This window comes from Carassius auratus, unplaced genomic scaffold (genome assembly GCF_003368295.1).
Source record: "Carassius auratus strain Wakin unplaced genomic scaffold, ASM336829v1 scaf_tig00011645, whole genome shotgun sequence".
In the NCBI taxonomy this organism is placed as follows: domain Eukaryota; kingdom Metazoa; phylum Chordata; class Actinopteri; order Cypriniformes; family Cyprinidae; genus Carassius; species Carassius auratus.
The window spans coordinates 34,751-58,160 of NW_020524229.1; the positions used below are offsets into that span (position 1 = coordinate 34,751).

At 36.1% G+C, this 23,410-nt stretch overlaps 1 protein-coding gene across 1 annotated transcript in view; it reads left to right on the forward strand.

Annotated features, from left to right (window-relative positions):
* The first annotated feature begins 342 nt into the window (after nucleotides 1-342).
* LOC113073234 (exostosin-1a-like) overlaps nucleotides 343-23,410 on the forward strand; it is a 41,835-nt gene continuing 18,767 nt past the window's right edge. The window contains exon 1 of the mRNA XM_026246114.1: nucleotides 343-1,934. Coding sequence (XP_026101899.1) covers nucleotides 1,021-1,934 — 914 coding nt within the window. The 5' untranslated portion in view covers nucleotides 343-1,020. The remainder of the gene's footprint in view (nucleotides 1,935-23,410) is intronic.

The window sequence follows — 23,410 nt, forward strand, 5'->3', positions numbered from 1 at the left end:
AAAAAAGTTTACACTGCCTTCGTTTTGAATAGCACTGTTTTATTGCCTCATAGTACAAAAGCTTTTCCTTTCATTGAAAAGTATGCTATCTTTGTTTAACATAAATCCCACTTGCTTTGATATTCTGTTATCAAATACAATGACGCTCAGCCATTTTTAAGAGTAGCTTAAGTGTCTAAATAATTCTGTTTGTCACTAGATTCTGAGAGACTACATTTGCTGTTGTTGCTTTAAAAAACCGTCACGCTCGACTGTGGGCGTGAAAGGGTTACAGTTCCGTCGGCCCGCCCGGAAATGACTCCACCCAATCACAGCGCGCGGTGTACGGCGGAGGCGCGTGACGTCAGCAGACGTCGTGCGGGGATTGGAATGCTACAATGTAACAATCGCAACTGGACGCTCCAGATTAAAGCGCTGCTGGAATGTTACGTTGTATCGTCGCCGTCGATACAACGCCGTTCGAATGTAAGAAGGAATAGAAAGCCGTGTCGGTTTGTAATGTTTGTACGAGAGCTTCCAAAGCAGCAACTGCACCATAACAAAGACAACCAACGTTTGGATGATTTATCGGAGAGAAATATGTGAGAATTCATGGATTGGTGGGGATTTATCCGCTTAGGAAGTTTCGGACAGGGTCTTTCTGACTCACATGCACCTCGTGAGATCCATCACCGGGAGATGTTTGTGATTTCTCCATGCTGGATTTCAAGAATTCTTCTCTGAAATAACTTTCTGATGGTTTCCATTTATTCCGAACAATCCCGATGGCCAGCAGGGTTCAGGTGTCATCTGTCAGGAGTTTAGATGCTGTCTAATGTGAACCAGGCACCGGAGAGCAGAGAGGTAGATCCATAAAAAGGGTTTCAGGTTAAGTCGCCCACATGCTCTGGATTTGGGATTGGAATCACAAGGTGGAAGTTGAGAGCATCAAATCCCTGCAGGTCTGTGGAAGATGCTGTCCAGCAGGAGTTGAGACCTTTGCATTCATCAGCAACCAGCTCCATCTGGATCTAAGGACACATGCAGGCCAAAAAACGCTATTTAATTCTGTTCTCTGCAGGTGTGAGCCTCATTCTCCTCTTTTACCTTCAGGGACCAGCTTCCAGAAGGAGTCCAAACCGAGGGGATGACCCCCATCCACACTGGCCCCACTTCTCAGACCCCTTACAAGCTTTTATTCCGTGGGATCAGACTGAAACGGAGGACTACAATGACCGTGCTTCTCCGAGACACAAAAGAGATGACAATTCTGGAGCTTCCAAGTGCAGAATGGACTCCTGCTTTGATTTCTCTTTGTGCAGGAGGAACGGCTTCAAAGTCTACATCTATCCTCAACAGAAAGGTGAGAAGATCTCAGAAAGCTACCAAAACATCTTGTCCTCCATCGAGGGCTCCAGATTCTACACGTCTGACCCGGGACAGGCTTGTCTCTTTGTTTTGAACCTCGACACTCTGGACCGAGACCAGCTGTCTCCTCAGTACGTCCACAACCTCAAAACTAAGATCCAGAACCTGAACCTGTGGAATAACGGAAAGAACCACCTGATCTTTAACCTGTATTCGGGCACATGGCCGGATTACACAGAGGATCTGGGGTTTGATACCGGACAAGCCATGCTGGCCAAAGCCAGCATCAGCACAGAGAACTTCAGACCCAATTTTGACATCTCCATCCCCTTGTTCTCTAAAGATCACCCCCGGACTGGAGGAGAAAAGGGGTATTTAAAATACAACACCATCCCTCCCTTTAGGAAATATGTGCTGGTTTTTAAAGGCAAACGCTATCTGACTGGAATTGGATCTGATACCAGGAATGCGCTTCATCACGTCCATAATGCTGAAGACGTGGTTCTCCTCACCACATGCAAACATGGCAAAGACTGGCAGAAGCATAAAGATGCTCGTTGTGACAAGGACAATGCTGAATATGAGAGGTAAGAACAGATGGATTTCTTCTGTCAAAAAAACTTATATAATAACTCAAATGAGTGAATCCTAAATAGACCTATTATTATATTATGCAGATCAGTAAAGTGGCACCAAAAAAGTGTTTGCACACTGGGAGTGACATTGGAGTAAATAACAAAATATCATTAGCAATTCATATTAATTTAAATTAAAAAGTTTTAATTAATTTGAATTGATATTTCATGTTATTAAACCAAAACATTTCACAAAAGACATTTTTTTTATGACGTCCGTTCTATTACAGATGTATTGAAGATGTTTTAAAGATGTGTTTGTTTTAGGCCAAACCGTTTTGCAAAAGATGTTCTTTTTAGATTTGTCGTGATCAAAACATTAGACTTTTAAACTTGTAAATGCCATTGCATTAGTTAATGAAATATTAAAGAAACTGCAAAAAATAATGCTGAACTTCACTTTTCTGATGTGTTTGCATTTACCTTAAGCAACTGGTGTCATGATGATTTATAGTGGAATAATTATTTTTGTGAACAGTGTGCAATGTGCTCTTTCTTTCAAATAAGTGTTTTGGTTTGATATATTGTTATCAAATGCTGTGCCAAAATACTTTTTGGTGCCACTGTAATAATTGAAAATGAATCTCTTAATTATTTTAATTGACTTTAATGATCTTTTAACATATCTGCCGCCTGGAGAAAACACTTTCTGGTGGAGAAGGCACTGAAAATTGTGTTAATACATCCTGAACATCTTGATATCAGTTTGTTTCATGTTGAGATTGTTTCAAATGATGATTTAAAAACCTTTTTTTTTTTTTTTAAAGCATTGGTTTTTAAAACCCTAAGCTGATTTTTATCATAATGCATCATTTCCAATTGAAGTGCACACGAAAAAGCTGCTTTGGCATTAATGCATAACAATGTACCATTCGTAGGAAGCAAAAGCTTTCAATATGTATCACATAACCCTGAATGCTCCCGGAATATCTACCGCACACAATCAAGATATATTCCAGATGCGTTTGTCAGTACGTCTGTGTCATGCTGCTTTATCTGTCTGCATCTGAACTAGGATTGCACTAAACATTATGCTATAATTTCCCCCCTTGATTGTTATGATGCCCTTTTCAGCTGAGTGGTAGGTGTGAAGAAGTCAAACTTTTGCATCCCCTTTTCTTCGCTGTTAAACAAACAGTTATCTCCATCTCTGTTGTGGGTGCTTCGGGCCACAGCTTTTTTTTCCCCCGGTGGCTGCGGCACTCGGTGGGATGGGGACGTCACGAGGGTCTCTGAAGGATTAGTAGAAACAATGCCCCTGGTGCCAGTGGGGGTAAGCAGCCTCCCCTCTGTTTAAACAGTTCTCAGACCCCACTCCATCACCCAGGAATGCCTGTGTCCCGCGTGACCCCTTGTCTCTGGCAGCGTGACCTCAGTGTCAACCCGCCTACTGACAAGCTATACTGGGTGATCTGAAGAGGTACTCACATGCCACTCACACGGTTAATAACACAACCCCTCAGAAACACAACTGTGTGCTTAACAATGAGACATCGCTGAAATATGATTCCCCTTTGAGTCTGACGTGGATGGTGGTTGACTTATAGGTTTTTTTATGGTTTGATGTTGATATCTAAATGGCAGGGTGGCTGATGTACACTTAGAAGTTTTACAGAAAAATACAAATAAATGGCAGGTAACACACTGAAATAAACATGAAATTTTGAAGTAAAAGAAATGAATTTATCTAATCAGTGATTAATTCGTCTACCAGCATTTGAAAACTAAATATTTCTGTAATTGTCAAATTTATTTAGTCACTTTTTGAAGTTCATCTTCATCAGAAAAACAAAAATAGTAAATGTTCCTTTTCGTCTCAGTCATCCCAGGTTGCAATGATTTTGCATCATGACGTCTTTAAGGCACAAGAAGCTCAATGCCTAAAATTACCTTTACCTTGGTTGAAATCATTTTAGTACATGGCCTTTAATGGCTTATTGCTTACGTTTTATAAAGACACCTGTGTTCATAAATTGTTACCATTTATAGTATATGTATAAATATATATTGATGCATCAGTTTATGTTATGGTTTTTGCTTAAAGTGTTTAGCTTAAAGTGACAGTTTCAGAATAATTTTTTCAGTTTTGATTTTGGGTGCAAAAGCAGTGGTGGAAAGGTTTTTTTTGGATTTACATTATTTGTGTGGTGTTTTTATGATGTTTAATCTAGGAATGTTTAATGCAGACATTTCATGTTGATGATGGCATGTTGCTCCTAGCTTTGCTTTCAGAATTGAAATTGAAATCCACACAAACTTGTTTAAAACTATAAATTGTGACATTAATATATTAATATGAACCAAATTCAATTTGATTATGGAGTTAAGATGTAGTAAACTTCTGATTTGAATGCACTTGGTTGCACTGAAGCTCTCAGTAAGGACCGTTTTCCTCAAAGCGCTGTATGACAATTTTGAAAATGCATGGCATATTTCCATTGGAGGCGGATGTTCGTTCCCTTCTCATTTCCTGTTGTAGCCATAGGCCTTCCCTCTGCTCGCGCTCTACAAGGAGCGGATGATGAAGTTGTTGAACATAACCGTTTTTGTGAATGTGAAATGCTGATGGCTGTGGTGCTGAATAATTGATCAGATGTGTTTTATTCATGTTATGTTTTTTTTTTCTCCACTTGAAAATTTCAGGGTGTTCATGAATTATTCATGAGCACAAAATCATCTGCATCATTCCTGTCCAACATTTCAGATTTGCTCACGAAAGACTATGAAACAAAAATAATAGCCTGACCAAATTGAACTGCATGGGTTTTATTGATTTTTTAAAGGTATTTTTAAGTAATTATTGTGCGAATAAGGCCTTAAAAGAATAGTTCACCAAAAAATTATTATGAAAAAATTATGTACTCACCCTCAGGCCATCCCAGATAGAAATGAGTTTGATTCTTCATAGGAACAGATTTGGGGTCCAAATAAGAGTTATGTACCCCTAATTCTGCTTTCTCCAGTGAAAAAGTAATCTTGTCTGAATCATGAGAGAAATATTGTGCATATCAAACCCAGTTTACCAGTGGAAACAATCCAAAACAGCTTTAAGCATATGTGAGTGAGCTTTGATGTGATAGCAGGAGATGGACTAAGTTAATAGAGGAAGTGCTATGCATGAAGCGTAACATGCAACTTTTTGCTTCCAAATATATGAGTGGTGTGGATTATTGTGATGTTTTTATCAGCTGTTTGGACTCTCAATTGTGATTAAAGACATCTAGAATCACATGTTGCACCCTTAAAAAAAGAAATGTTTTTTTTTTTTTCTAAATGAATTCTATTGAAGAAACAAAGCCCACAAAATTGTTGATGATCTGCCCTGAAGCATTTGTAGTGTGTCCGATGGCTTGCTCAGGCCGTATGTCTGTTGGACCGCACACTATAAACTGATTGGCGAGTGCTCGTTTCAGAGGAACTTGGACACTGGCTGATGACAATGTCTGTTAGGTTACATAATCTTGGATTTACTCTGGTGCCATGTTAACACATCTAATCATCTCAAACCAATCCCAATCTATTATTAGGCTGCTGCTTAATTGGGGCTCTGAGGAAGTGGTTTATATGCTGTCATTGACAAGAAAATGACACCGGGCATCGGCCAGCTCGTCTGCTGCTTCTTGTTGGTTGGGGCTATTTCATGTGTTTCTTGAGTTTTTTTTAATAAAAAAAAAAAAACAATTGTAATGTTTTACTTGAAGCATTGAATGCACTGCACTAAGAGTTGTTATGTGCATTAGATTTAAAATCATATTTAACTGTGGTAACAGTTATTCATAAAATGACACATTGCATCATAAGGTGCATTTCAATGCTTTAAATATACTTTCAAAATGCATTATTTATAAAGACTTGGAATAAAGTGTTACAAACATTGTTTTGTTATGTTGTGTTAACTTAAGAATCGATTAGTTGATGGGTTGTCTGAAGTTGACTACCGGTAGTTGATAGAGGATGAATTTAAAACTGCAACTTCTCAAAGTTTTAGCATACTGACAATCTAGCAGTTACTGTAAGCATGCTCAAGTGCAAAATGACAAACTCTTTTTAGCACTTCTGCATCTCTAAACATTTGTTGGACATTTACTTAACCACCCTGGGCGACCCCTAATGAACATTTCTAGAATATGAGCCTTCAAAAATGCCCAAAATGTACAGTGCGGTTAAATAAGGTGGAAGTAATCGTCTCCCAGTTTTCCTCTGCCTGTTATGTGGAAAATCCAGACATTATCTGTCACTAATAACAAGGAAGTGGTGGTCGTCTCGATTCAGCCTCTGAAAACACCAGCAGTGCAAAACATCACGAGTCTGTTCTCAACACTGTTGAGATTTGACTCATTCATAACTTCTGTTCACACAGCTTTGATTTAACTCTATTTAGACTCTTTATCACCTGAATAAAGTCTGAATTTTTGAGCTCCATATTAGTTTTCTTTGTGAGACTATTTTCAGTTTTTTTTTTTTTTGTACAGTGTTTGTGTGATGAACGATGGATTCATATATTACTATCAGAGTGCCACAAATTATAATTTGCTATGATTTTTATTTATTTTAACTACTGTTTTTACATCTTTTGATTTAATATCGATGAATGCAGTTAGTCAAGTGTATGACCTGCAATTTAAAATGTATATAACATCATATTGTCTGATATTTTTGACTTTTGTATTTAAGAATTTTACAAGTAAAAATTTGTTTTACATTTATCGAATTTGTCTGAATATATCATCTCAGATGGTCACATTTTTTTGCTTTCTCACAGAGGATCTGTGGCTCTTCACCAGCTTTACCCATGTTATTGTGTTCTCTATAAAGGAAGTGCTCATCTGAAGGCTCTTGTCTCACTTCTGTAATGCAGATTTGACTACTTTCGCCCGCATGAGCTGCTCTAATTATGTGCTCCAGCTGTGCAGCAGCTTTAATAAGATCGCACACTTCAGCAGACAGCAGACTGTTCACAAATCAATGGCTTCTCCACTTCTTCCACGCTGCTCAATTACAACCCAAGTATCTCACAAGCTCTGGAGATTATAATACAGTGGTGAGAGCATTCATTTGGCGATAATAATGATAAAACATTCACTTTTATTAATCAAAGCCCTGTTGATAAGAACATTGCAAAGTGTCTTTAAGGGCTTGTATCTACATGCCGTGATTATAAACTCTCAAATTAGACCCTAAACTCAATAAGTCTGTAAACTGCACTATTGGGCTCATTGTAGCCTCTCGTATTGTAGTTTTTGCTGTCAGTCATGACTGAAGTCGAATTGGATTTAATGAATTCTTGTGTCATAAGTTCTTATAAGAGCTTTTTTATTTAGTTAGTCATTGGTAGTTCACATTTGTGTCTCAGACAGCTTATTCAGTAAAGTGGAATAGCTTTATCAATTCCTGTCATTGAGGAATATTACTGTTGCTCTTATTTAATAAAAGATGCTACTTTTCTAAACAATTGGACCTACTGTTTTTGCCTGGCAGATGAGAAAATGTCCATTTGATGCATCTCCTTAAAACTTAAATGTAAACCACCCACAACACCCTAGGCTTGTGTAGATGAGTTTTCCATGGGCAAACATAACAAAAATCCAGCCTGATGTGTTTCTTTTTCACTTGCCGAAGTTAAGTTTGAAGGACTTTATGATTAATGTGTTGGATCAGCTCTGTTCGTGGTGTTGCCATGAAATGGTAACATGAACATAGTATATTCTCAGGCTGATGTGTCCTGGGTCAAGTGTTCAGCTAATGTGTGAGTCGGATGTAATGATAGTTCACACTGTTTCACACCATGTATGTGGAGACCAGATGGGGAAATGCCATTCAGATGTGTGGGAAAACACGCTGGGACACAGAATCTCCTTTTCAGAATGGACTTTTTTTTGTGGAATGCCTTACAATGTTTTTGTTTTTTCACTGACATATATTATGTGGTGCTCTTCAATGCAAAACGTCCCAACTGCCTGCTAGTGTGTTGCCTAGTTTAACATGTTGCTATGTGGTTTCTAGGTGGTTGCTTGCTGACCCAAGTCAAATAATCACATTCCCAAAATTAGTTTTCCCCCCTTTTTCTTCCGAAATGTTCGGGAGGGATCTGTGATTCTCTGATCTGCCCACATTTCCACTGACCAAGTGGTGATCTAAGTGCCCACAAATAAACATGCCATATCACTGTTTACATGCATATCATCTGCAGTGTTAACATTGGTGTTTTAGGAATGTTCTTTCCACAAGCAGTGAGTTGAGTGTGAGTGCTGTACGGTTAAACCACCATGTAGAAATGTCTGTTTTTAGCAGTTTTCCTATAGATTAGATGTTATCAGCCAGTAGAGGAGAATGCTAATGAGTCAAACGACATACCAGGGTCAGTCTGATGTTGGTTCAGAATCAGTATAACTTTATTTAGTGACTTTAAGCTTTTTTTTTTTTAAGTTAAAATTAGACTTTTGCTGTTGAAATTGATTTGAGTTGCAAAAAAGACCCAAAGGCTACATTTCTTAGATTTTGCAATATGAAATAGTTAAAACGGAGTTGTTGATTCACTCTAGTTTGATTCATTATGTGAATCAGTTCAAACGGTTCATTACAGTGAATTGATTCAAAGCTTTAATTCAAGGAATATTGATAGATGTTTTACAGTCAAACAACCATGTAGAAATGGCTGGTTTTATCGGTTTTCATTTAGATGAAATGTTATCTGTTTGTTCAAACAGCATTGAGCCCATAGAGCAGAATGCTAATGTATGAAGAGTCAGTCAAAGACAAAGTCAACAGAACGTTTCTTCAAAGAGAATTTAAGACAACTTGAGTGAGTTTAAGCCTTTTTAAAAATTTAAATAAAACTTTTGTAGTAGAAATTGATTTTTAGTTCTAAAAAAAGACCCAAAGGGTATGTACAATTTTTGCTTTCATACAAATATGAAAGCATATACAGAGAAAATAAGGTCACTTGGTAAGTTTATTCATTCATTAAACTGTACATGGCATTGATTCGAAGAATTGTTGATTATAAACCCAACGATAGTTTGCTTTGGACAAGACGATGTCTAATGAATAACATGGGACAGTAACCAAATGTGTTTCCCGTGTTGTTTTGCATGTCGTTGTCTTGTCTCGTTCCCTACAGTTACTGGGAGTGGGTTCGAGAGAACGTGTTGGCTTGCCTCTCTATAAATACATCTCTCCGTCGACGTCAGGCTCTCCTCACATCATACGGCTAGCATGTGTTCTGCTCATCTCTCGTTTGGCACCGCTTCTTAATTAGAAGTGTGACGTGAGCTTTCGGTTTTAGGGTGAGCATGTGATCCCTTCTGGCCGTGGTAGAAAGTCTCTGACCGTTCAGAGCGCAGAGATGTATAAAGTACAAGAGTCCCATACTTGAGTAAAAGTACAAGTGCTCTATCAAAAAAGTGACTTGAGTAGAAGTTGAAGTGCTCTTTAAGCACCACACTTAAGTAGAAGTACTAAAGTATTGCAAGTAGTCTATTTTTTAATTTACTACTCAAGTACTGAAAGTAAAAGTAGAAGTATTGTGTTATGTAGTTAAAGAAAGTAGTCAAAAGTTTGAACATATTGTTTTTACTATTTCAAATGATTAACCTAAAGGACAAATCACAATTCCTTTGACTGTAACTTCTTGTAAACAAAAAACGGTTACTAGGGTCAGTTAGCCCAATTTGCAAAATTATGTCATTAATAACTTACCCTCATGTTGTTTCAAACCCGTAAGACATCAGAGGGTCATTTAGAATTTTTTGAAGCATCGAAAATACATTTTGGTCCAAAAATAGCTAAAAACTACGACTTTATTCAGCATTGTCTTCTCTTCCGTGTCTGTTGTAAGACACGCGAACGAATGTAACCGGATCTTTTTGAAACAGTTCACCAAATCGAACTGAATCGTTTTAAACGGTTCACATCTCCAATACGCATTAATCCACAGATGAATTAAGCTGTTAACTTGTTTAATGTGTCTGAAACTCCCTCTGAGTTCAAACAAACCAATATCCCGGAGTAATTCATTTACTCAAACAGTACACTGAACTGATGTGAAGAGAGAACTGAAGATGAACACCGAGCCGAGCCAGATAATGACTCGTTCACGAGTCAAGAACCGTTTCTGTCAGACGCGTCCGATTCGTGAACCGAGGAGCTGATGATACTGCGCATGTGTGATTTAGCGTGAAGCAAACCAACACACAGAGCGTCTGAACCGAACTGATTCTTTTGGTGATTGATTCTGAACTGATTCTGTGTTAATGTTATGAGCCCAGGTGCAGTCAACGCCAATGACGCCATTACATCGAGCGCAAAAGAATCGGTGAACTGTTTTCTTCAACTGGTTTATTGAATAGAACTGTCCGAAAGAACTACTGGTCATCCGAGAACCAATGCAACCGGTTCTTGACTCGTGAACGAGTCATTATCTGGCTCGGCTCGGTGTTCATCTCTCTCTTCACAGCAGCGCAGTCTCGCTTGATTCGCTCAATGATGTGGCAGCTTCATCAAACCTCCCATCTACAGTTCTGGCAGTGGTTTGTAATGAAATGATTCGTAACATTTTTATAATTGTAACGAGTAACGATGCAGCACATAAAAAAAAATATCGGAGTAAAAGTATTAAACTCAGCGAAAATATGTACTGAAAAAGTGGAAGTAGGAGAAAAAAATAATACTCTAGTAAAGTACAGATACCGCCTTTTAGTACTTAAGTACAGTAGTGAAGTTCGTTACTATACATCTCTGTCAGAGCGGCGGCTGCTGCTGGTTGAGTTCGGTGGTTTCACACTAGATTTATGCTACAACACTGACGCCGTTTGAACTATAGCGCTTGGGATCATACAGCTTTTATTTATTTTGCAGATTAATATTCATTTTCTGGAAGCAGTTTGGTTTTCTGAATCTCAGAGAGGATATTGTCTATGATGTTTTTTAATGATTTGAGCTGTTTATACAAGTGTCAAATGGGGGAGGGGTGTTTCTATAGGTCCTGGAAACATCAAAAAACAAGTAGAGATGGCAAAATGTTGACTCGTTTATTTCGGTTTCTGTCTGATGTGGTCCGATAGCCTCGGTTTATCAAGGGTTCTTCTGGCGTTTTGAAGTGTGATATTAGTCAACATCTTTAATTACAGACCATACAGATGTTTCCCAATAAAACATATTTTTCCTTGGCACATTAAATGTTCTGGGGTTCCCCCATGGCCTGTTTGGTTTCTTGATCAACATTTGGTAACGACATGTGTTACTGTGCCAGCTCCAGTTCATAACTTTAAAAGTTTTTCAATTGAATTCTGGATCTCCTTTTTAGCATGGTATGAAACAAAGGTCAGCATAATAAGCAAGTTTTACATCACAGTAATCTAATATTTATGAGACCAAGTTTAAAACTCATATAAAGAAAAGTTTTGCAGATTTGAATGTTTAGAAAAGTTCAGCTTTTCTAGTATTTGTGATATGTAAGTTGTTACAGAATATAATATCGACCTAGTTTTTTTTGGTGTTTTTTTTTCCTCCAAGTATGACTGAATACTCTTTGAATAGAAATAAACTGTGTCAGCGTTGTGGGCTGTTTTAAAGCTTGTATTTTTGTTAAAGCATTTGCATGAATTATTCAGCAAAACTCATTTATTCTTTGAGCTGCACATCTTTCTTAACAGGGCTATGGATAGTAGAAAGTAGGAATACTTTACTAGGTTAATGAATTTCTGGTGATGTTACCACTTTAAAGTGAAAAGATTGCATATAACTTTCCACAGACGAGGTTAGTAAGAGATTTTGTCACACTATTCTCCTGTCAACACAAATACTCTTCAAAAGTTTGGGGTCAATAAGATTTTTTGGAAGAAGTCTCTTCTGCACAGTAAAACAGTAATATTGTGAAATATTTACTTTTTAAAAGGTTGTCTATTTACATGTATTTTAATATGTAATTTATTTCTGTGATCAAAGCTGAATTTTCAGCATCATTTCTCCATTATTTAGTGTCACATGATCCTTCAGAAATCATTCTAATATTACTGCTCAAGATATTTCTGATTATTATTCATGTTGACATTTTTTTTATGAAAAATTTGAAAAAAATAAATAAAATAAAAATAACAACATTTATTTGAAATCTTTTGTAAAATTATAAATGTCTTTTCTGTCACTTTTGATATGTTTAATGCATTCTTGCTGAATAGAAGTAATAATTTCTTTCCTTACTGATCCCAAACTTTTGAACCGTAATGTAGAAGCAAAATTTATGTAAATTTAAAAAGTCTTACAAAATTACTTTATATTATTTAATAAAATAATAAATTATTATTACAAAGCATTTTCAGTTTTGGTTTCGGTGCAGAATTTTCATATTAGTGCAATCCTATCAACTATTAATTTTTTAGTAATGTTAATTATTTTCTGCGCCAAGTAACATGCAACAAATGCTAAACAAATGCTTGAAATTTTATGTTAAATGCAAAACTAAATCCACTTCCATTTAATGTTATATCACAGCATTGCAATAGAAATGTTACTATTTTATTGTTTTAATAAGCCATCTCTTCTGAAAAGGGAAACATTGTCCTAAAGTTGCTTTACTTTGCTTTTGGTTGCTTGAAACTGAGGTGGGTTTTCCAGATGCAGCTTAATAGCCATATTTCTTGCTGATGGAAAGAAGCTGTGGGAGTGAACAGTTGTTCTTGTTCTTGTGACATGAGGAATGGAACAAGACTAGGTTAAAGGCTCGAAAAGCATTTTTTGATGTTCTTTTAATAGTCGGGCAAATAGTTGTGCCTCACATACTAAATGCTTATAATGCCATTTTTTTCAAGTTTCCAATTGCAGAATATTAACATAATACCACCACATTTCCATAATGAAAATTCAATATTTACCAACTTAGTGAAATTGTAACAACTCATTTTGCAAGCAAAGAGGTCAGACAATCATTTACAGTAGCAAAAACATGCAGAAATAAACTCAATGCAAGTATGCAGATGCAAATGCTTGGTCAACATGATGCAAACATGCTGGGGTGGGAATCAGACAAACCTCAGATTTAATCTAGAATTAAATACAGACTCATTCAGACGCGTTGGTGTAAATGTTTCAACAGTTGAATTCAATTGAGATCATTTTATTTGCTCAAGCATTGCATTGACTAGAAGAGCTTTTTTGTTAATATCCACTATAATGCATTTTTTTTTCACTATTATGAATTACAGTTAGTGTATTTCAGAATAAAGTAATGCATGATTTAAATTATACCTTTTGCTTTCACTTGGGTGGAATTGTTCACTCAACATGTGTTGTGTTGTACTTCACAAGATGTTAACTGATAGACTGGAGTGGTGTGGATAACTCGAGGGTTATTGAGATGTTTTTATTAGCTGTTTGGACTCATTCTGATGGCACCCATTCACTGAAGAGGATCCATTGATGATCCAAGTGATGAAATGCTAAATTTCTCCAAATTTGTTCCAATAAATTTGTTCCGATTTGTGCCAAAGTGTCAGAGTGACAGTGTCAAATAGTCATGAAATACTGAATTATGACTTTAAAGTGTCATTTTTTAAAGACTTTTTTGGACTTTAAAGACTAAAGTGGACTGTGAGAAAAAAGCAATGTAGCCAATGTTTTTTTTTGTTAAGTACTTGGAGTGTACTTGGAGGCCCATGGAGTGTCAGTGACATGATAGTGGTTATGTGAGCTAAAAATGTTTAACCCGACTCATGTCAGTCCATCTCAGCTTCTGCATTATGCATTTGTTTCTAAGTCATTTGAATATTTAGAGTTTTTCAACTTTTTTTAATGTAAGCTAAATTAACATTTTCTATATGCGCAGGAGGATAAATGGATGATTGGTGAACAAGCATACCTTTAAGATAATATATGGATTAACAGACTGCCAACTCTGAATAATGGACCAATTGTGTGCAGCTGATGCACATTAATGAAGAGAGAAGGTTATAATGTTCCTCAGCTGTGTACATGATGAACAACATATTTATTTATTTGCATATTATTATTTTATTTTATATATTATTTGCATATTTTCAGCTGTTGCATTACATTTTTTTACTGTAATGAAATTGGCGATACAAGTCTTGAAATATTACAATTAGCCTATAAAACTACAATTGCAAATATTACAATTGCTTAGTTTTTTTGTATTTTATTGTTTATATAATAAAATAATAATATAGTTTATAATAATAATAAATACATTTGCATTTAGTCATTTAGCAGACGCTTTTATCCAAAGAGACTTACAAATGAGGACAATGCAATCAAAATCAACAAAATATATTAGATTTTCTTCATTTTTCAGTAAAATAGTACACCTTCTGTATTTATTATTTTGTTTTATTTAGTATTTTATCATTATTATTTATTTAATTATTGGTCAAACTATGCAGCCTGGCAAACAACTGGATTTTTTTTGATTGCAATCACAATTTTTATTGGAAAAATTGCATTTCATATATTTTCATCCCACCAAATCGACACCCTTGTACTTGAAAGTAGAAATGCCTACAAAAATGAACTCCAAGCATTCAAAGGTAATTTCTGACACCATTGTCTTGAATGCTTTCTTGAAACAAACCGGTTAAAGCAAACTAGTGCTGTTTCATGGTTTGATTAAGTTTTAGACTGTATATGTTTCCTACACCCCTTCCCAAAATCCAGTGAATATTTTCCTCCTGCTCGGACTGGCACTCCTTTGGGCTGCAGGCCATTGTCATTTATTTAGCAAGCGTTCCAGGTGTTCTGACAGGATGATGTATTTGTAGACCTTGGCAGTGCTGTGCAGGTGATATATTCGACGAGGAATGCTGAGAGCAGATATTTCCAGTGTGCTTTGGGCTTGTCCTGCGCTGTGACCACGAATCTCGCTTCTGTCGGCGCTCTGGAGCCAGTGATGACTTGCTTTCTTGGTATGACAAGGCATTTGCAATATTTTCTACTTGTACTATGAAATATGTTCTGAAAGCTACAAGAAGAACTACATAGAACGGCCAGGATAGAGCAAATCCCAGTCATTCATTTGCAAACACAGCTGCTGATTCTGTACGCGGATTTAGAATCCATTTGAGTCATTCTGACCCGATTGGACTCATCACTGCCAGTTTCTGTGCAGCATTCAAAATGAGCTTCAGCGCATGTTCCAAAAATATTTGATAATGATCCTGCCTCAAGCTCTTCCTTGTCTCCCGCTGAGAGAAGTATTAGGATTTTGAAATTAATATCATCATGCTATTAGATAGTTTTGAGTTTTAATCAAATACTACATTATGAGTGCCTCTGAATTGCTTATTGTCAAGTTAAAAAATGACTTTACATGCCAAAGGCAATTATGTGCTTTAATTACTAATAGGTTACAAGAAGCCTGAAGGCATCATACATTTGGCTGAGTGTGCTTCAGCTGAAATGAGGCTGGGTAGAGGAATCGTTTACCCAAAAATAGTGGTTTTGATTTAGTTATTTGACTCTTTTGAATCAGAATCATTCAGATTCAGTGGCACTGAATCATTCCCTCTGATTCACATGCACACACTTTCACGTGCGCTTTAGTCAGTCTTTGAAAGTAATACAACAGGCCATTTTCATGCTCACCCACAGGGATCTCTTGGTTTCATAGACAAAGAGTTGGCATACTGTGATAATGGCAGCAGCTTCTACAGAAAATAAAGGTGTCATGATAACCCGGTGCCCAAAGCCTGGCCTTTGCGTGGTAAAAGCTTTGACCGCTCTGAAGATAGACACTTCTGCACTCTTGAAAATACACTTATCTGCTCTCTCAGAGGCTTCACTTCATCTGCTGAGATAAGAGCCTATGAGGGTTCTGTGCCTGTTCACATGTGGGCAGCCATAAAACACGTCGGTGTTGGCTGATGCATCCTGGCCCGCAGATATGCACATCCGAAAAATGTAGAAAATCATACTGCAATGCCATGCATGCTTACAAATAAAGGTTCTTTATTTGCATCTCTGGTTGCATGAAGAACATTTAACATCCATGGAAACTCTTCATGCCACAGAAGAACTGATCACTGAAAGGTTTGTTGGAGAACCAATAACGGATGATCTAAGGCATTAAAGGTGTTAAGAGTGTAGTAATGGATTCTTTAGCCATATAATGCCAATTATTGTTCATATTTAAATGGAATAGTTCACAGAACAATTAAACCCTCATGTCGTTCCAAACCTGAAATGAATTGAAGACATATTCTGAATGAATGTGAATTGCTGTGTGAGTGATGTCAAGCTCCATAAAGAGACACAGTAATATTGTAAAAGTATAGGAATTTTGTGTTATATTAAATGTCTTCTGAAATGATTTAATAGCTTTTGATGGTCAATCACATTAAATGTCATTGTTTAGAGAGCAACAGTCGAGGCATTCAGTGATATTTCTGTATTATTTATATAGTATGTATTAATAATTTGTATTAGCTTTTATTTTATATATTCAGGTTTATATTTATCATTTTTATTTGCTTACTTATGTTTTTAAGATTTAACTGATTTTCATCAGTGTTTTTTTGTTGTTGAAAATTTTCATGTAATATAAATGTTTTATTTTGGCTTTATTTCAGTTCCAAATTTTATTTATTTATTTATTTTTAGCAGTTTTAGTTTTGGTTAACAATAACAACACTAAGATAAATGACAACAGTTGTTTCTTTTTTGGATGAACTATTCCTTTAAAAAATCTTATTTGGAGGGTGAATTGCATGCATAGTTACTTCATTTTTTATTTTATTTTTTTTAAATCAAGATGTCTACCTTTTCTCTGATAACCTCGCATCCCAACGCTGGAGTTTTATTGCCTTTTGCCTGGGCTTGTCTTGGCCTTTGTCCACTTTCTGGTGATGCTGGTGATTGCTGGAGATCAGGTTGCACGTTTCCAGTTTGTCTGGCGCTTTGGCAACTTGGTGTTTCTCTCAAACCTGTCTCAACATCACCACAATGCCACAGGCAGAAAACCCACTCATGTGTGATATCAAATATCATGTTCTGATGCAGATGGAACATTTTTGGGTGGGGTTTTAGTGGTTCACAGTTTGTTCATATGTTGATCTTACAATGAATGAAAATGTAATTGATCATTGCATTTAATAATATAATATAAGTCATTTAGTATAGTGCTGTGTGTTTATTTCTAATTCAAAGTACAATTTCTTAGCCTGTGATTCTAAACCAGGAGCAAAAACCTTTTAGTGGCATATATATATATATATATATATATATATATATATATATATATATATATATAAACATTGCAAATATTTTCCAAAACCTAGTAACGTGAGCAGCCTACACTGGCTAGAAACTAGAAACTGAGGCAGGGAACCAACTGAAATAGAACTTATTTAGAAATGGACGATAACCATCCATTGATGAAATTTACAGGAAACCCACACTTGACTTTAACATTTACCATTTAGGGCCCTATTTTAACGATCTGAAATGCAAGTGTCAAAGCGCGAAGCGCAAGTAAGTTTGTGGGCGGGTCTCGGCGCTGTTGCTATTTTCCCGGCGGGATAAATGGCTCTTGCGCCCGGCGCAAATCTAAAATGGGTTGGTCTGAAGTAGCTTCATTATTCATAGGTGTGGTTTGGGCGTAACGTGAAATAAACCAATCAGAGCGTCATCCAATATTGCCTTTAAAAGCAGATGCGCAAGTTCCATTATGGATTGCTATTATTATGACGTATTTACCAGGCGCACGCCAGGAGCGGTTCACAGCCGAGGAGACTGATGTTCTTGTAAGAGCAATGAAAGACAGAGAAGTTGTGTTGTATGGGGATGGGAGAAACCCACCCAAAATAGCGTCGGTTAAACAGGCGTGGGAGGAAAAGCCACAATTGTTTCATCGATTTTTTTTTCCTGGTTCTTGACGGACAAACCAATTTGTCAGATGTCCTTATATACATATATGACCTCAAACATGTCTGATCCTTAATTACTACAATTAGCCTGAATAATTTGTAAGCTAGATTTATGCCTATTTTTTTCACATCTTCGTGGCACACCACAATGATTTCCGTCATCTCATGTGTTAATATTTTTTTAAGTGTAACAATTTATGATTTGCAAAAATAACTGTTGCATCTGTGTAGATTACATGAGCAAAGTGTATGCGCGTTGTGCACGCTATACGTTATGGTCAAGCATGCGCCCTTAAAATAGCATAAGGAACAACGCGCAACGCGCCACTGACTTTAGACTAGGTTTTTTTCTGGTCAGTGGCGCAATTGTTTAATGGAACAGCAAAATAGCACCAGGGATTGTTTGCGCCGGAACACGCCTCCTTTTTTGCGCTGAACCGCCCAGGGAGCGCAAGTTCATTCACTAGTTTAGCGACGTGCCTCTGTGGAGGGAAAAGCGCGCTTTGCGCAGGTGCAAAATAGGAATGACACATGCGTCGGTGTACAAAGTCAATTGCGCTGGGTGCAAGATAGGGCCCTTAATCATTTAGCAGACGCTTTTATCCAAAGCAACTTACAAATGAGAACAATAGAAGCAGTCAGACCAACAAGAGAACTACTTCAACAGACTTCAACAGAGTTTCACAATTAAGTTCTAGAAAGCACATAAATACAAAGCACGCACATATAATACGTCAAATAGTCCAAATTGAATTTGATTGACCTTTTTTAATCAGTATTTTCTAGGTATGAATTATATACACTACCATGCAAAACGCAGTACGATTAATTTATTAATTAATGCATTTATTTATATATTTATCTTTTTTTAGAGTAATTAATACTTTTATTCAGCAAGGACAGATTAAACTGACCTAAAGTGAGAGTAAAGACATTTATAATGCTACAAAATGTTTTATTTCAAATAAACACTGTTCTTTTGAACTTTCTAATCATCAAAGAATTTTGGAAAAAAATGTTTTGTGTATCGTTTACACAAAAATATTAAGCAGTACAAATGTTTTCAACATTAATAATAATAATTCTTCACATTTTAAACAATATTACTGTTTTTACTATATTTTTGATCATAAATAAAATCATACTTCTTTCAAAAACTGAAAAACATTTTTACAGAACCTACATTTTAATACATGTATAATTCATTATATATTGTTTCGTCTGCTGTCTGGGTTTAGGTTTAATTATGAATTCATTATAAGTTTTAAAATGTGTGGCTTTGTGGACATCACAATTATAAGCAAGTGAGTTTCTCTAAAAACGAAATATGATCTTTTTTCTAGTAGTCGCTGTTAGACTGAAGAGAACCAGGTGGTTTCAGCACCTGCCCTTAATGCGAGGCTCGGATCCTGCTCTCCATTTGGCCGTGCTTCATACAAACAATGTGTTTCTTCTGCCAGCTCCGCTGCACACTCCCCTGTGTGAGGCTATAACCAAAGACCTCGACTGGAAGCTCGCTTTTTATCCCACCCGCTGTTCAACTAATTACCTGCCCACAGTTTTGGCCGGGGAAAGTGTTAACCAGGCTTACTTGGCATGATATGCAGGCCGCATTTTGCTGTTTTTGTTCAGGAATTAGTGGGAATGGGCTTCATTGAGCGTGGCTCATTAGGAGTCCAAGTGAAATCAAATGCAATTAGAAATCCAGTCTGGCATTAGTCCCCGTGCTCCTGCTTTCACCGTCCTCTCTGTTGGAGATTCACTCTCTCCGGGTGTTGAAGCAGTTGGTTCCCGGTTGGATGTGGATGTGAGCTTGTGCACTTCCTGCTCTGGAGAACTGGGAACTCGTCATTATTTTCCACCCGACAGGACCCCTGTGTTCCCCTCATCCCTCATTAAACCCAATGGCCTCTCCCTGACCCGAGAGGATTATAGCATCAGTGTGAATGTGTTCCTCGAGATCTCTTTGCCCACTTCTAATGTGGTGCTTTTTCATCCCTGGTAGGTCAGAAACTCGATATAACCTGTAGCTATTATGATCTGGATGGTGGTTGATTACTGGTTGAATAGGTTAATGGGTGTAAGGGGTGTAGTAACGCATCCATGTGTTGATACGAAAATTGTAGTTTTATTCTGGCTGTCTCCATATGTTCTTATAAAGTAAACAAATAAATAGATCTGAAATTATAGTTTTTATTGTTAACTAAAACTAAAACCATAATTGTTTTACTTGAAATAAAATGAACTAAATAAAATATATATAAAAAACATTTTTATTTCAGCTAATTGTCAAGGCAACATTTCTGATTTTCATTTAGTTTTACTCGATACTAAAATAACTAAATCTTTTTTTTTAAACAAACAAACAAAAAAACTAATAAACATGTCAGAAAGAATACAATTACTTAAACTTCAACTTAAATAGTTGAATAATAATATTAATTAACTATAATAATATGTCAATGACAAATACATTTTTTAATTGTTTTTGAACAAAGTCTTTTATGCTCACAAAGTTTACATAAATTTTACAACAAACAAACAAACAAACAAACAAACAGTACAGTAAAAGAGTCAAATATTATTAAATATAATTTTCAGCATCATTACTCCATTCTTCAGTGTCACATTATCCTTCAGAAATCATTCTAATATCTGATTGGCTATGTGTGTGTGTGTGTGTGTGTGTATATGAAGATAATTTTGGGCTATTTCCTTTAATCGTATAAAAATGCACAGTATGCCATCCATCTGTGTTCCATAATTTAATTTAATCAATTAGTTTTAACATCATTATAATTTTCTTTCTGAATAATTACTGCTGTTTATATTCAAAAGCAAGTTAAGAAAGCACAAATGCAATGTACAATGCACAAGATGTCATAATCTCATAACCAGCACTTTATATTAAAAGGTATTTCTGTCATTTTTGTTAGCATTTGTGCCCTAAGCCCTAGTTCATTTCGTTTCTTGTACAGTTTGGCGAAGTGAATTAAGCAGTCGAGTGAGCGTCTTGTGTGCTACAGGACAGTGGAATCAATATTTGCATGTCTTGGCTTGTCTCTTTCTCAACACGGTTTCCTTTGTGGTGAATTATGCATGCGGCCGGTTCATCCAGGGACTGTAGCAGTTGTAGTGCTGACCAGAGAGGGCAGAATGAGCTTTATCCCAGCGGTGACCTCACCGATCACTCCATCAGCCTTCAGCGCTGACCCTGTGTGTCTCACTGACACATGAGCCGAACACAAACCACACAAGCTGCTGTTCTTGGCTTTCTGTGACTCAGTCTGATGTATTCTGTTGAGCGGCTGTTAGTATACAAAGAGTATATTACTGAATGTTTCTTTAAATATGTCAAGTCAAATGTATTTGTATTGCACTTTTCAGAACACACACTGTTTCATGTGTGTTTATACTTGCATTTAGCAGATCAGAGCAGGGCGATAATGTACTGTACATATATGAGGATAAAACTGGACATACCTGTATATCCAACTTTATTTTAAAAGCTACAGGCAACTGGTTCTTCACTTTTGGCTTTAAAATGACTTTTTACACTTTTATTTGGCTGCTAAAAATCTCCAGTAATTGACGACAAGTTACTACATATTAATTTACATATTATTTACTTATTTGATAAATTTCTTTTTAGGTCTGACTTTTTCCAGTATTTTTGCAATAAAATGCCTTTATCTTGCTATGGTTTGTTTTATAGCAACATAAAGAATTAAATGAATATTTTCACAAAGAATTTGACTGCTTTATTGGAAAAGACGCTTCATAAAATAAATTTAATTGTGAATTTTTCTTTGTTGACAGTTTTGGCTTTTGCTCACAAGAATGCATTTATTTGATTAAAAAAAACAGTAAATGTTGTAAATATAATTATGATTTAAATTGACTGATGTTTTAATATATTTTACAGTGTAACTTTTGCAATATATGTTTTTATCTTGCTATGGCTAATTTCATAGCAAGCCATATGATTAAATTAATATTTTAACAATTAATTATACGATTGGAAATAACACTTCATAAAAAAGTTTGATTATTTACCTTGAATTTTCTTAACACTTCTGGCTCCTTTGTAAACCAACGAATATCTTTCATGCATTTTTTTGCACATTTATTGTACACAAGATTTGGTGTGGGTTTTTTTTTTTTTCTCAGAAATTACTAGTCAGTTTGACAAATAATTATAAAGAATTGTCAGGTGTTGTGGCATATTCTTGATTACCACAATAATGTCAGCTCAATCCTTGTTTCTTTTATTAAGATGAGGAATTTATACTGGAGGGCAGCAGACACGGAATGTAGTTCAATTAATATGAACTGAATGAACCAAGTGGAATGGATTTGAAGAAGCAGCACTGTGGAAGTCAAGGCTGTAGCTAAAACGTGGACTGGAGTTTAATTTTAGGTCATTCTTCAAGATGGTAAAAGTTAGAGGGTCCAACCATTGGTCTGGTGGGTTTTGAACCGCCCACACACAGTGCTTCTGTTCTGACACCCATGATTCAAAGTCTTCTCAAGTCCTAAGATAGTTTTGACTAAAGTTTAGGTTGCTGTTGTTCACTGATGATCTTGATTCTTCATTTTATTATTGTTCCAAATCACTTGTATTATCAGCCCAATTTGGGAGCAAGTAAATAATAACAGAATTTAAATTTAAATGACAGAATTGTAAAAGTTATCAGTATCAACCAATAACTGTGTCCACTTAGTAACTAAAAAACCCATTTTCACCAGGAACATGATGTTTGTTCTATATAGTTTGTGTTCTTCCTGTTCTTCATCTTCTGTGGAATAAAGAAAGAAGATACAAAAACATTGGAGCTCAAACAACATTGGACTCCACTGACTTTCATTGCATGGACGTTCTTCAAAGTAGCTTTTTTCTGTGTGTTATACAGAGAAAGCAAACTTTGGAAAGACATGAACAACCGATGACCATTTTTTTTTGTTTTGGTGAATTATTCTTTGAAGGCACTAACATTTTGAAGCATATTTGCATGTTTTATTTTTTATATTTTGGTGCTCTATCAAAAGTAAGCTGTGCCAATATTGTTTATAACTATGTATAGTAAATGTCTCTAGTAAGAGTAAGAAGGAGCAGCAAAGAGAATAAATGTCTAATAGAAAGGAGAATAAATAGGAACAAAATGCTCAATGATGGTTTTTCATCAGTGGTGACCCATCCTTTCCAAAGGCTTAAGGAAATGATAGAGATTCGACTGTGGAGTTTCTCCACCCACTCCTCCATACACATAATAGCAGCATGGAGCCAATGAGACTATTGTTTTATGCACAGAATTAATAATGCACCGTGGAAGTCATTTTGCTGTGCTTATGTTGTCTATTGCATTTATTAATATCAATGCATTTGGTTTCTTATGACATTAAATAGGTTTATAATGCGTGTTTGAAGTGCTATAAGGAGTGCAGATTTACTATATGTCATTTTCTAGATGAAAAATGTTTTTATTTTCTCATGCCTGAATTTTTCCAGGCCGTCTCCTTGTTTTTTCATGCACTAGTTTTTAATGGGAGACGGAG